Consider the following 16,252-nt stretch of genomic DNA (forward strand, 5'->3'; position numbering starts at 1 on the left):
TTTTTTTAATGGTTCACTTTATGTTTTACTGTTCTTGAATACATCAACAGTTTATACTTTGTGTCCTTTATATCCTGTCACAATGTTAATGATCGCTTTGGTTTAGCGACCCAACTTACTCCGTATTATTACTCGTTTTAATCCTATGTACTGCCTGCACATGATGCATTGTATGTCATACTGTACTTTCCTGCGATGTGTTGTAAAATTTTTCATTTGTGTCTTTGGCTCACTATAAGGGAAGCCCCGTCGGCTTCGGCACTATAAGGCGGGACTCTCGGAGTATTTTAATTATTTTACTGCTGTTGTCATCAGACTCTGTAATGTTTACATAATGTTACTCTGTAATGTTACTTTTTGTATTTTATGTACTTTTTGTATTTTATGTACTTTTCTGTTTTTCTTGATTTTAATAAACATTTACCCGTATGCCCTAAATTGGGGCAGGTCGGGGTAAATATTTCATAACAGGTGGTAGCGTAAATGTTGTGACAAACTTTCAGGGGAGGTAGAGCACATCAAATGGGTTGAAATTGTATAGGAAACGAAGATCGGAAATGCCGTCGTGCGCACAATGTCGTCGTCCGCAGCTAGGTGCGCTTAACGGAATATAAATATAATTACTACCAGTATTACTATAGACGGAATATAAATATAAATGGAGTTTTAAAAAACCATAATTGGTAAAATAAACTCCTAACTTTTGAAACCCCTGTAACCTTCCAACAATATTTATTCGTGGAACACTTTTTGGGAACCGCTTTCCTACTTATAGATTTGTTCAGAACTCACTCTAACTCAATGTATCCAAAAGTTTCAGTCTGAAAAGGCTACATACTTGAACAGTTGGGAGAAGAATGAAAATCGCAATCATTATCAGAAAATCAGCAACCAGTCGTTACCACAGGAATTAAACCGCGGAACAAACAGTTAAAGTGAAGACACTTTCAATCAAATGAAACACCGTTCAGATGGAAAAAACTTCGGTATCGTAAGACCTGAGTTTACATTTAAAAAAAAAGGCAAACACTTCGAATAGAAAAAGAGCTCAGAAGGTTTTTTGGCAAATGGATCATGTCAACCATTAACCATAAGCCGTGGCTCAGGGGATAGAGCGTTCACCTTGCAATGAGCTGAACCGGGTACGAATCCTATCGATGGCTGATCGATAGAGTCCGGATCCGGTTTGCACCAACCACAGTACTGACGTGAAATATCGTCAGTGGTAGACGGATCATGAGTTAAGAGTCCCTTTGCCGTCAGGCTAGCCGTGGGAGGTTTTCGTGGGCTTCCTCTCCATGCTTCGCAAACACAGGTCAGTTTCACCAAAAAAGTCCTCCATGAAGGCAAATTTCTCCCAATATTTATTCTGGGAGTTCCCCTTGTTTTCGGGATCGGGTTTAAAATTACAAGACTACGGAATTGAACATTAGTAGTCGTGAAATCAAAATTGGGTTGGCTGTTCAATGACGAAGTTAAATAAAAATATTAAAGACAGTGAACTGGATATAAATACATTTTAATCTGCAATTGAAAATCACTAGTGTTTCGTTTTTATCTCTGTTGTTCTTGTGGTTTCTAATGCTACTTGCCAATACCAGCAAGCTTGCTTGTTGAAACCAAGCGAATTTAAGGCAGAGAGTTTGTTTTTTGTTTTACGGTACGACTTCAGCAACACAAACATCAATAACCGTTTATAGGCTGGTCCCATGCACACTTTCAGTCACTCACAGTTCATAATTTTGACCTGAGAACGATCAGTCTCTAAAACCCCCAGAGTATGATTTGTTATGGGAACATGGATGAATTTGTGACCCGATAGATTTAACGTGCACCAGTCACTATTTAATACACAGGGAGTCTTCGGCAGGCGGGAATCGAACCCACGACCTCTTGAACATGGCTCAGTGCCCTACCAATCAGGCTATCCCTGCCCCGACCCCTGATAGTGTAAATATTGTATATTATTCTCATCCCAGTTTAATCTTGCATGTAATCTCTTAGTGTTTTCATTTAACAATGTTTATTTGGGAACGCAAACTCTCCACCCCTTCTCACTAAATCTAATAATTTTCAATAAATGAGCACATAGCCTCTAGGGCTACGTACTCCGTATCCAGAAGTTACATAGGCAATTCAGTCTTCACAAGGCGGGGATTGAGATCACGACCTCTAGGATCCAACGCCCTGACAATCAGGCTATCCTGGTCCATTTTTTTCTTATTATTATTAATAAAAATTGATATACTCACCTTTTCTGTGCAGCTTTCTTTTTTGAGGAATATTTTCTTTGCAAACTGACGTTGTTTCCAGCAGCTTTTCGGTTGATACTTTATCCAAAACCACAGAACAGGCGCTATACTTCTCGATCAAACTTCTTTCTTCCAAAGTCAATGAGTTAAGAAAAAAGGTTTCATTTGTAAATGGAAAACTAGGAGTAAGGCTCACTGGCGTCATTAGCGCACGTTGAGTTCCAGAAATAATATCAATGGATGCATTCGCGTTTCTCAATAAACGCGAGCAATCGGCATGTTCAGATTCGAAAGAATTATCTTTTTCATCGAAAGGTGACGCACAATTCGCATCATGAAGAAGCACGTTGTTATAAAAAGTGGGTCCACAACTGAAGCTGTTAGAGAGAATAGAACTTTCTGTGACACTTGAGATCTGAACACTACAGCATTTTTCGAGGTCTTGCTTACCTTCTTGCAAACAGCAACCATGTATGAACCTTGTATCTGTTATTTTTGGCCTGCCTACATTCTTTCTTACCCTAGCAAGACATTTTCTAAGAATTTCTTTTCGTGGGTGACCTACTTTTTTTGTTGACTTTCTCACAGTTTTTGAAGACGTTGCAATTTCTTTCTTGACCATGCCATTATCTTTGGTGTTATCTACCTGTTTAGGCCGACCTGCTTTTTTCGTTGATTTTCCTGCAATCTCTTTCTTTAACATGCCATTTTCTTGGATGCAATCTTGTTTAAATTGCAAACAATTACCACCTTTTGTACCTGCTGTTTTTGACCTAGCAAAACTTTTTCTTTGTTTGTTTACTTTGTCAATGTCTTCTTTTGGGCGACCTACTTTTTTTGTTGACTTTCCCACAGATTTTGAAAACGTTGCAATTTCTTTCTTGACCATGCCATTATCTTTGGTGTCTTCTACCTGTTTAGGCCGACCTGCTTTTTTCTTTGACTTTCCTACAATTTTTGAAGACAATTTTATGTCTTTTTCGACTTTGCCAACTTTCAGAATGCTATCTTCTTGTTTAAATTGGCAATTACAAACTCTTATGTCTGATTCTTTTGGCCTGCCTATATTCTTTCTTGCCTTGGCAAAGCATTTTCTTGGTAGGCTTACTTTTTTTGTTGATTTTTGAACAGTTCTATTAGACGCAGCAATCTCTTCTTTGACTATGCCAACTTGTTTTTTAGGTTCATTAACGTTTTGTGGAATATTAATCTTATTATTTAAGTTCAAAGAATAGTGGGTGCTGGAATGATTAATTGTAGTAGAGGCAAAATGTTTTGTGTCAATACAAATATTAGATTCACCATTCCCTGAAGGTTTCATGTCTAAGAATGGATGTGTACGATCAACCGTAGAATGTTGATCGAACTGATCGTGAATGTTGCTTTCAACAAATAAAGCTGCATAACTCTTACAAGGATTTTCTAATGGCTTTGGCTTCATCCTTTCTTTAAGAATGCTTAAACACTTTTCGGTCAGATGATTATTACTTTCATCTTTAATAAAAGTTAAAAGAATAGGTTTAAAATCTTGATCGTCGTTTTGAAACACTCTACTTTCTTCAGAATTAGTCTCTGAGGAAATATTTACAATGTTATCCACGGCAGGTAAAACATTTCCTCCATTTTCACTTAAAGCAAGCTTTTCAGGACTGCCATGTTCCATTTTTTGCTCAGGAACTATACAGAATTTTCCATGCAAATGTGGCATAATCTAAAAAAAGAATAAATAAAAAATTGACAAACAGAAGTTTATAATGTTTTCTTAGGATTTGTAGATTAAAATCAGTTTGATTAAAACTTTGATTTGAAACATGACTTAAATTAACAGAATGTTTTTTTTTAAATAATTGGTTTAATTAAAATAAATCATCAGTTTGAAAATTTATAAGGAGTTATAATATCAAATTACTTAAATTTTTAATAATTTTTATTGTCTTAAAATTTAGTGTAAGTATTTTGCTTTATTAAATTTCAATTAGCGCAAAGTTACGTTTATACTTTGTGTACATTAAATTACAGAATTTTAGAATTCCTGTTTTACAAATCTTATAATTCTTTTATATTTCTCAGAATGTAAATAAAGAACAAAATAAATATTAAACGTAGTTTTATACATACATATATATATATATACATCTGTAAAATTAGATATTTTATGTATTTTTTTTCCCGCAAAAAAAACATGATGGTAATGAAAATCTTACCGATTCTTGGATTCAAATAGCATCTTCGAGAGAAAATTTTATTTTAATATTAAAAATGTATTTCTGAACCTTTAAGTAAGTGCAATTTTTAAAAAAAATTAATATGGCAACAAAAAGTTATTTAATTATAAATTCGGATGGCCCTTTTTTTAGTGTGGTTTGTTTTTAATGAATGAGAAGTGAAGTTATTTTGTGCATAAATATTTGTCAACTTGAAATTAATGCCTAAATCAACAGAATTTGTTTTGAAGTTCTTAAAGTTTTTTTTTTATTATTATATTTATGTTAGTTTTAAATATGTGAAATTAATTAGCAAAATATCCACTATACATAAAATAATTTTTAAATATATTCTGTATTGTAAAATGTTAAAAACAAATTTTAAATTATATACGCTTCAGCTGCATCAGTGAACTCAGTACAATTTTATATAGTAGATTTGGACAGCGCAAATTCTTCTTCAAATTTTGCATTTAAATATCTTGATGTATGAGTGTTTTCAAACAAATTGAAACTCACTTTTCTAAATAAACGCGTTTTACATGGCCAAAAAGTATAAAAAATACGCAAAGTATAAGTATACAAATCCTCAAGTATAAGTATACAAAATTATCTTACTTGAACAAAATAATTTGTTTCAAAAATTTTTAATTAATATTCGTGACAAATACGAATGTTTTCTAACAAATATCCACTCAAACAAATATCTACATAAAACAAGTTTCAAATAAATTATGCATTGTAAAATGTTAAAAAAATAAATAAATAAATTTTTTTTAATGAGTCCACTCTTGTCATGTACATTCTCTGAACTTTGCATTTTATCTAGCGTATTTGGACAACATCAATCTATCATCTATATAGTTATATATATTTCTATATCAGGGGTCTGTCCAAACATTTTGTAAAAGGTCCATTTTTCGTGAAATTGTCAAAAAATTACTCACATTCTTTCAACCAGGGTCCGCTTTTATGAATTTGTGCAAATAGGGTCCGTTATTGCAAAAAAAACTTTTTCAAGGAGTGCAATTGTAAAGATATACAAGATTATGCTCAACACTGTAAAATTATATTAAAAACAATTAAGTTTTAAAAAATTGTCAAGATTGTAAATTGTAAAGATATACAAGATTATGCTCAACACTGTAAAATTATAATTAAAAAAATTAAGTTTTAAAAAATAAACAACAATTGCTGCTTTTAAATTAGAGATGCAACATACAAATGTTTGGTATTTAGCCTATACTGCTGAACGCAGAATATTAATTTCCGACGAATAATGGAAGAATCGTCGAAGACGAAGACGTTTACATCCATCTTTCTTGTTTTCTGCCCTGGAAAGGGTTTATTCGATTAACAAAATAATAATGAAGATAAACAAATTTGTGAAGGGCTCGATTAAAAGAAAAATCATTTTGTGAAGGGTCCGTTTTTAAGCTAAAATATTTTGTGAAGGGTCCGTTTTTATGAAAAGATATTTTGTAAAGGGTCCGTTAACGGACCCAAATTTCTTCTAAACAGACCCCTGTATATAATAAATTTCTATATAATAATATATATTTCTATATAATAATATATACATTCAGTAAAATTGACATTCACTTTTCAATACACGGAGTTTGTCTAGATAAGTTTGACTTTAAATGGCAACTCTCAAACGTTGTTGTTGCGCTTAATTCGTCAAAATACAATTCATATCGCGCACAATTCGCGGGTCGTGGGCACAATTTGTCGGAAGCCCAAAATTAAAATAGTGTAAAAGCTGTGTAAAATAGCGACAACCAAGAGCCATATATTGAAAAAAAAAAGAATAAAAATGTTCTAGTAATTTTTTTCGAAAAAAAAAGTTAAGAATAAAAGTAATAAAAAAATTGAAACGTGTGCATTTTCAAGTTCTTATTCGGATCAGTTTAGAGATATCGCCATTTTACACAGCGACCCTATTTTAATTTTTGTTCGTTAACTCCTATCGGTGAAGCCAAATGTAAAATCTATGTGTGGAATTTGGTTATTATTCTGAAGAAATCAATAATAAAAAATAAAAATCCAAATTTACGATTTCAAAGTTACCCCCCACTCCCAAGTGCTGGTATGGAAAGATTGGATTAGGTATCGATAAAAACTTTTAAACAAATTATTGAATGCATCCAATTTTTTTTTTTGGTTCAATGCATATTTCTTGAAATATTTTACTGTTTCCATACTTTTTTACACCCAGTATTTTAAACCTATATAACTTCGATATTATTAGTTCGATAATCTTGAGATTCGTTTAATTCAATTCACAGTGAAAAAAAAAATCCAAAAAACATCGAAAACAATGCAGCACTTGTCTGCTTCGATGAAATTAAAATATAACCCATTCCCCTCAAAAAAGGACTACAAAGGACAGGTTATTATTTATGGTAGCAGAACAAAGCTTTCTGCCAATAAAATATTTTTGATATTAATTTTTTTTGAAGAAACACTTTTTTTGTTGCTATAATTATTGGACTAAAGATGTATTTAATCGAAACTACAAGAAATTGTGTTCACGACGAATTGTAGCCGCGACGAATTATGACCACGACGAATTGTCGTTACCAAGAATTGTGTAGAACGCTCTAGTATCTAACGTTCTTACGTCACACGTAAATTACAAACATAATTTTCTTAAATTGTCTTATAACAGATAAGAGTCTGCTACTTTCTTCAATGAAATTTTAATATTTCTAAATTTCCCATAGTGCAACTAGTGATTTGACTTTTTTGAAAGAAAAAAAAATCACTAATGAGTCATTCCACGTCAGATCAATCACTTTTGGATCCGATTTTAATGAAATTTGATGGAATAAACACTCATTATAAAGTAAGCAATTCTACCTATTTTTAGATTTTTAATTTGAAAATTGATTAAATTATGGACATTCGAAGGAAAAAAAAATTCTTAAAAAACGGCAAACTTGCACACATATAAATGGCTGTATATTTTTTCTAAATGTATCAGAAAAAAAAATTCATAATCCATTGGAAAGCTAAAAAATAGAGCTTTCATTTGATACCTTATATGACCTTCTCAGGATAGGTCGAACTTTCAAAGTGACCTGATTTGGCCTTTGACCTGAAATATCTCAAAACATGTCGTCTCAAAAAATTACGAAAAAAAAATATTTTTCTACTGCAACGTTCTTCTACACATCTACAAATTTATAGCCTGGAGTCTCAAAAGGAAGTATATAAAGAATTAATAAAAGTGGTATGCTGTACAACCTTCTTTTTTTTACTTAAGACATTCAAAAAAGTGAATAAAAAACCTAAAAGAATCCATGGAAAAGTGAGTAAAAACCTAAATTTTTAAACCAATATATAAAAATAAACGATCATTTATATCAAAAATAATATTTATCCAATACTTTTGGCTCCTAAAATATTGTTGTTTGTACATCAACCTTCATAATGTGTTTTATTTACTTTCAATATCAAAGGCTTCTGTGGGTACGAGTATGACAGCGACGGTTCAGGAGGATGTAGAAAACTTACCTTAACTTCTTCTGAGTTTAGATTTACATCTATAACAGATCTTACCCACCATTGGCTGTCCCATTAGCGAAACAACAACATACCCACGAATATCTTCTAAGGACAGTTCTGAAGGATTTAATAACACTGACTGGATCTTTTTCAGATGAATTTGAATACATTTTCGTTTTAATTGATAAGCGGCTTACAATACATTATCGTTTTAATTGATGTGCTTTAGTATTACAAAATGAATTTTTTGTATATCAGGGATTGTGCGTTCATTTCTATGTTGCTTTTCAAGAAAATGTCTCTGTTTCTCATAATATTTATCTGTGCAGTATGTAAAATGGCAAGAAGGGATATTTTTTACAGCCCATTCATATAACTTCGGCGGTGTCATGATTTGATCTTTAAAATAACATTGAAGACTGGAAGGTGCAGCTTGTCTTTTGATGGTACCTGCAACACCATCACATGGAACGTTTCCATAGGCAGTAGGAAAGAAATGCCACTCAGCTGTGAGACCAAAGTCTATATCATGATAGCACAAACTTATCAAGTTCCATCTGAGAAGTAATAATTCAGTCTTATTTTGCTGTTAAAATGTGAGGTTAAAAACTGCAACAATTGGGTCTGAAAAAGGTGAACACTAACAGTATCATGCTTGAGACATTCCGAAATGGCAACAAAGGAAACATGATCCAATTTAAGTGTTTCTGAATTCATACAGTAAATGACAAAAGGGTGAATAGTACACTGGGAATTATTCCAATGGTATACTTGGACTGCATCCTGCAATACAAAAGGATAATTTTCAGCAAAATCACAGATCAATATGCCGTCATTATCATCAAGGCCTTCTTCAGATTAAATAAAAATCATGACTGTTGAGAAGTAATAAAAGAATGTAGTAGAAGGTTTTTCAGTTTTGCTTCAAATTTTTTTAAAAAAAAATTTCTACATTGTTGTTAATTGTCATAAGCGTTGTGCAATCAGTTGTAACCCACAGTTTATAGGTAATCTCGTCTATTCCGTTCTAGAGAAACACGTTGCTTATTGGCTTTAGTATGTGTGTAATTCGTGGACAATAATCATAATTGAAAAACAAGCATTCTGGAAGAGGAGGATTGCAAACCATTTTTGATAGACAATCTTTGTATGTTTTATAAAGTAATTCCTCATAGCGAGTTAAATGCTTTAATTTGCAACCAGCTAGAATAAGTTTTACATTTTCATGAATCAAACAGACGTAGACACAATGGGTTCCACTCACACCAGCCTGTACGCATTTGCACCAGTCGGACGCAAATCATAGAACTTGGAAAATCCAACTCGAACATTGGAATTTGTATCTTTAAAACCTTAAAAAATTTCTTTAAGATTTCCTAAAACCAGACTCTTTTATTTCTGTATGTTTAATCCTGATTCAATCATTGTGACAAAATATTTTCTTCCAGGGAAACAACGACTCACTTCATTATTGTTGTAATAGGCAATGATATCAACTTTACTGTCATTGTCAGTAAGAGTTTTTCCAGGTTTAGGATTTGGATTTGTTAAAATACCCCGGTCTTTAACTAGCAGTTTAGATTTTCGTGCCATATAAAATGTTGCCTTAAATTGTTCCTGAATTTTACGAATACTCCAGGTTTTAGGCAATATTATAAGCAATTGGAGCTTGAGACTGCTTGAGTCTGTTTCTTGAAATTTTTCTTTCAGCTGCGAAATCATAATAGATTCAGCAGACTTTGTAATAGAATTCAGACGTTTTCGATAACTACAATAGTCTTTTAAAACTTCTCCAATTTTCTTAAATTTTTTTTCACTATATTGCCCCAAACCAAATATTTTTTACAGGAGATTCACCTAAAATGCGTAATGTATTGTTCAAACTTCCTAATTCTGCTTCTTTATCATTCCATATATTTCCCTCTGAACATCCTCTACGGAATCATTTTCACTGAACAACCTAGGGTTTTCTTCTGTTTCATTTATAACTGAGAAATCTGGCAATTTCGAGAGAGATATTCGACAAGAACATATCTTTTGTTGCAAAGATAAATTTGAGCATTTTTCAATCTTCCAAGGAAGTACTTTTCTCAAATTCTTTTTGTCATAGGTGTGGTAATTTTTAACCGGGTGATTAACTCAAAAAATTTGACTTTCAAAATCGATTTTGTGAAATGAAACTTTTCATTACAGAAACTGGATAAATTATCTTAAAGAGCGAAATTAACCATAAGCTCGCATTTTAAATTCAAACATCTGCTTCAGCACTCACAGAAGATGATAATTTTGTATAATCAAAACATAATTAAAATTTACTTTTTAAGATTCATGTTTTCCTTTTTTTCTCTTTACAAAATATAATTTTATTTCATTAATTGCATTGGTCTTTTATTTTTTTCTATTCGGAAGTGCTTGCAATACTTGCTTTTATTTAATAAAGGAACTTCATTGTTATTTTTAAAACATCCATAAATATGTTATTAAGTTAGTAAATTTTAATGACTCACAGTAACTTAGGACTACAATATCTTATATTTTGAAAGAAAAGGAAGAACTCAAAACTTTATTTTTATTTATTTTTAAAAATTCAGAAAATACTTTGAGAAATTCATAAAAGCATAAAAATGAGAAGGTGGAAAAAAATTATGTTTCATAATTTATTTGAATATTGATTAGAAATTGTGGTTAAATTAGTCTTTCGTAGCAAATTGTGTGTCAAATTTGTTGATTTGTTACAAAATATGTGTATTATATTATTAAACATTAAACTCAAATTATTTCTGTCAAGAAAAGAAAGAAATATTTGTTGTGTGCATTATACAGCATAACATTTTTAGTTATACAGTATTTCACTTGTTTTAATTCTTTATATTATTTCTGTTGAGACTCCAGGCTATAAATTTGTAAATCTGTAGAAGAATGTTGCAGTAAAAAAAAATTTTTTTCGCAATTTTTTGAGATATTTCAGGTCAAAGGTCAAATCAGGTCACTTTGAAAGTTTGAGCTAGTCTGAGAAGGTCACATAAAGTATCATATGAATGCTCTACTTTTTAGCTTTGTAATGGTTTTTGAATTTTTTCCCCTGATACAATTAGAAGAAAGTTACAGCCATTTATAAGTATGCAAGTTTGTCGTTTTTTATGAAAATTTTATTTTTTCAAATTTCCATAATTTGGACAATTTTCAAATTAAAAATCTAAAATATGGTAGAATTGCTTACTTTATAATGAGTCCAAAAACTTCATTAAAATCGGAGGGGAGTCGGTCCAAAAGTGATTGATCTGACACGAAATGACTCAATAAAAAAGGAGTACAGTGCGCAAAATAAAAAACGAACCACACTTAATAATTTTTTATCTAATGATCGGATCTTCACGTTCTAGGACTCATTCCTAATGATTCGAAGGGGTAACTTCAAAAATGCTAATCAATTAGTGCAGACGATATTTAAACTTACGCTAAATTAGACACAGAAACATACTTTCTCTGAATAGACATACCTTTTTTTCTACGGATTCGGATTTCTCCCCCCAAAATATAGGGGGTAACCGTAATCTGGGAAATATGGTCCCAATAGTTGGTCAGGAGAGGGGTCCAAAGTTTGGACCCTTTAATGTTAATTTCACTTTTTGAGTAACTCTCTATATCTGGAGAATTTTTTAAGGCATATAAATAATTTTGTACACAATTGTAAAATTTACTTAATCAAAAATATTACCATGCAAAAAGTAACTTTTAATAAATATTTATTATTTTTCATTATTTTATTTAATATTAGTGGAAAAAATTGATTTATACGGTATCCAATTTTTTTTTTACACCATTTTAAAGAATGTAATTTTACATGGCAAAATACAAAATTTTAGTGAAATCCGTCGAATAGTTCCTGATATATGGAATTTCAGAAATCGTATTTTAAAAATTCTATTTCTCATAAGCAATTTTAACAGATTTCACTCACATTTTGCATTTTGCCATGTAAAATTATATTCTTTAAAATGATTTAAGAAATTGTATACCTTAGAATTTAAAATTTTTCCGACTATTATTAAATAAAATAATAAAAAATAATAATAAATATTTATAAATAGTTATTTTCTCAATAGGATTCTCTTAGGATAAATGAATTTTATAATTGTGAAAAATTTTTTTACATTTGCTTAAAAAGTTTTCTAGACATAGCGAAATACGCAAAAAGTAAAATTAACATGAGTTCAAACTTTGGTCCGCCCTCCTGAACAAACAATTGGAACCATATTTTTCAGATTGCGGCTACCCCCTACATTTTGGGTGTAAGAAATCTGATTCCGTCGGAAAAAATTATGTCTATTCAGAGAAAGTATGTTTTTGAGTCTGATTTAGTAGTTTCAAATATCGTCTGAACTACTTAATTAGTATATTTGAGGTTACCCCTTCGAACCATTATGGTTGAATCCTAAAACGTGAAGATCCGATCATTAAATCGAACTAATTTTTAACCTTTTTTTATATCTTTATCCCTATTCTTTCTTAACCTTATTTTAACGCTTGAAAAAAATAAAAAATTCTGAATAAATTAAAAAAATTTACAGCTTACAATGCAAAGTTTTTTATTATCAAAAAATAATGAAAAAAAAATATTTATATTACCTAAATTTCTCATATTAATACTAATCATCCTGAGTTTGATACCTTTAACTAAAAACTTTTAGTTCAATTAATATTTTTTTAGTAATTTAAATTTAATAAGTTACACTTTTCAGTTAATGATGAGTTACGAGAATTTAATTCCTAAGCCCAAGGCACTAGTCCAGTGTTTCCCAAAGTGTGGTACGCGTACCCCCAGGGGTACGGGAACAGTTTAACGGGGGTACGCGTTCTTATGCGAAATATCTTGCAGCAAGCAAAAATTTCAAAATCTTTTATTTAAAAACAAAGCCAGCCATGAAAATTTACGATTACGTATTTTTCCTTCGCTATTTTTTGCAGAGTCAACAGTTAATAAATAGTGGTGTCGACAGTCAGTTGTGATTTTTATCTTTTCTGCAATTTTTTTTATTGTAAAGGTTTGTAATAAATTCTACTGATTTTGATTATTTTGGTAGAATATAATTTTCATCCTTAACATGGAATTTTTTACCAAAATTTAAGAATTTTTTTAACGAAAACTTTGTACCAAGGAAAGTAAACATATTTTTTAAAAAGTACGTTCCTTTTTTTTATTAGTGGTACACAGCGTTGCGAAAAATTTAGAAAGGGTACACAAAAGTCATAAGTTTGGGAAACACTGCACTAGTCTATTGGCTTGATTGGCTATCAGACTCTGGCCATAGTAGTATTAAAAATAAGGTTGGTAAATATAACTTTTTTAATAAATAAATAACGTTTTTTTTTCACATTTACTAATGAAAGATGTGATGAAATTTATAATGAATTATTATGTAATAAAAATATTATTTAATAACAATAAATTTAGTTAAAATATTGTTAAAATATAACAGTATTTTAATCAAAATTTCTAAATGATCATAACTAAAATTGTTAAATAACTATTACTACCTAATCACTGAAGATGGCTATATGGAGAATGAGTGGTTAAAAGACTAGGGAGTTAAAAGGAAGAGAAATATATCAATGCCGGTAACCGGCTGTAAAGCTTAAGAAGAAGAAGAAGAATCACTGAATAAATTAAATCTTAGTTCTTTTTATGCAAGCTTAATACTCTTTAAGAATTGAAGCTATTAAAAACGGGCTGAAGAATAAACTTTGAATTTTAAGTAATTTACATTAAACGGTCTAGAATATGTAAAAAATATCGCAAAGGTATTATTTCTATCTGAAGAAATTTTAGCGGCATATACTTATTAAAAGTGGATTAATAACTTCATACAACACTGGCTTACACTTTTCTTACATTCAAAAACGCCAACTATAATATTACAATCGAAAACGAAACATAATAGATAACTTAAACATACCAACATAAAATAGTTGTATTTTTAATTTTAAGAGTATGAAACAAAAATAAAACGATATACCGTAATAAAAATTTCGAGTTGTGTAATAAAATTCACAATCTGGTAAGACAAAAGAAAATTTTCACACTAGATGATCAAATTTGAAATACAATCAAATTCTTATTAAATAACAGAAAAACTTCGCGCTAGTTTTGAATTCTATAGAACAAAAATTTTCCCGCTCGATAATCTAATTCTATGTAAACAAAACTAGCCATACATCAGTTAAACGTTGAGAATATAATAAACATTTACTTAAAAATTATGTGTGTTCCATTAATATGCGTAAGCTTGTAAAAGTATATAATAAAAATAAATTACGTACCTACTGCTCATAACAGAAGAAACCGTTTAACCGTTACCGAAAAAATATCAGTTTAAATTGTATTTAAATTGAGAACTTCTCAGTTTAGAAGAATACTTTGCGAAACAAAATCAAGAAATTAATCCAATCGTCAAATAAATCTTTCTAAAACTTAGAAGAACAATTTATGAACTGATCAAGCCAAATATGCTAATACTAATTTGGAATCTGCCCAAAACATTCTAAATAAGCAAATAACCATTTCATACGAAACTAATATCGCAGACGATTTTTCATACTGTCGCTAAATAATAATAAAAAAAAGTATTTTCATCATCACCTGATCAGAAGTTCGATGCCAAAAAAAGAAATGAAAAACATTTATTGCTTTTTTTTTTTTCTCCTCTCGAAATTTCGAATTTTCTTCTCTTTTATATTGTTAGTTTATTTACTCTTGATAGAGAAAAAGATTTTTGATTTTTTTTTCCAACTTTTAAATTGTTTTTCTCAAAAGAAGATTATTTGAAACAAAAATGGTTTATTGTATTTCATGAAAAATAAAATTAAAGATGAAAACTAGAGATTATTAAAAAATGCACCAATATTAAAAATTATTTCTTTACAAAATGAGGTTTTACCACTATAAACTATTCATGATAGCAACACTTGAATACGCCCTCTAGAGGGGTGGATATTTTCAGGCTACTATTTATTACGTTTTCATTAAGTTCTATCAGAATCATTGGTAGAGTAGGAAGCTTTTTTTATGCAGTAAATAAGAAGCAAAATTTGACAAAGGAAAAGGCAGATGAACAGGAAAAACGACCCAGAACTTTGGTAAATCATTCTAAAACAAAACGCGATCAACATTTGAAGAATAATTTCTTAAATATTTTTTTTCTTCTATTAACAACAAACTTGCAATCGATAACTTCCGATTTACATACTGTTACAGATGTGTATATTACGGTAAAATACATTTATTTTCTTCAATTCATTTTAAATTAAAGTACTTACATTGTTTACTTCATTCCAATGAATAAAAGTGATTTCGGAACTTGCAGAACTGTAACAGTTATTGAATATTCTTCTTCTTTATAGAATAATATGTATTTCTGTATCTATATAATTCGGAAAACAACAATAAAGAATTATCCATGATACTTGAAAAAATATCATTTTTGTTGATTATTAATAAATTTTTATCATTTTCTTGGAAAGTTATTAATAAATTTTTATCGTTTTCCTGAGCTAAAAAATTAGAGTTTTTAAATGAAAAAAAAATTAAGAATGAAAACATATTTAAGAATAATAGCCATAATGCCGTTCACAAGTCAGTTCTACTTTATCAAAGGCTAATAGAAAAATACCTCATATCAGGGACGTAGGTAAGGGAGGGGTTTAGAGGGTTCAAACACCCCCATTGTAAATGGCAATTTTTAATATTTTTTTCAAATTACTCATTTAAAAAAATAGTCTAAAATGTTTTTCTACTTCTTTTTATTCGGTAAAAGACAACACTTAAATAATCATTTTAATGACATCGATATGAACCTTCTTCTTGTTCAAAAATATAAAATATTTGTTCTTTCCTCTCAAAGACGCAATACTCTGGACGATATTCTGATAAAACTGTCATACTCCTATATCTAGATTTCAAAAATCATGATTTGGTTAAAAGTAAAAACTATTACAAGGGTTGTACGGGACTATAATGCTCTTAATACAAATATTATTACGTACTCAATGTAAAGCAATTAAATGGAGTTGAAATCAAAGTCAGATGTTAAAATAGTAGAGAAAGCAAACAAAACAAAAGGGAAAAATAGCCAATGTTACATACTTAATTGGAAACACGTAACTATCTGGAAACGGTAAACAGTAAGACGAACAAAAATATTTGCGTAGCCAAATTATTCAACAAAAAATAAGCACCTTTTAAGCACTTTTCAAGCACTCAAATAATATTTTTACGCACATCAAAAA

General features: G+C 30.2%; 1 protein-coding gene across 11 annotated transcripts in view; it reads right to left on the reverse strand.

Moving 5' to 3' along the window:
• The window catches only part of LOC107450601 (serine-rich adhesin for platelets), a 126,983-nt gene that overhangs the window by 93,976 nt on the left and 16,755 nt on the right, over positions 1 to 16,252 (reverse strand). For 10 of the 11 annotated variants that reach the window (XR_011637816.1, XR_011637815.1, XM_071185648.1 and 7 more), the window contains exon 2: positions 2,253 to 3,963. Coding sequence is in view for 9 of the 11 variants with exons in the window: in XM_071185648.1 (XP_071041749.1) it covers positions 2,253 to 3,960 (1,708 nt within the window). In the remaining 2 variants the exon portion in view is untranslated. Of the gene's footprint in view, positions 1 to 2,252; positions 3,964 to 15,283; positions 15,388 to 16,252 lie in introns of all 11 variants that reach the window. The other variant, XM_071185643.1, reaches the window with a different exon arrangement.

The sequence above is a fragment of the Parasteatoda tepidariorum genome, chromosome 9 (assembly GCF_043381705.1).
Source record: "Parasteatoda tepidariorum isolate YZ-2023 chromosome 9, CAS_Ptep_4.0, whole genome shotgun sequence".
Classification (NCBI taxonomy): domain Eukaryota; kingdom Metazoa; phylum Arthropoda; class Arachnida; order Araneae; family Theridiidae; genus Parasteatoda; species Parasteatoda tepidariorum.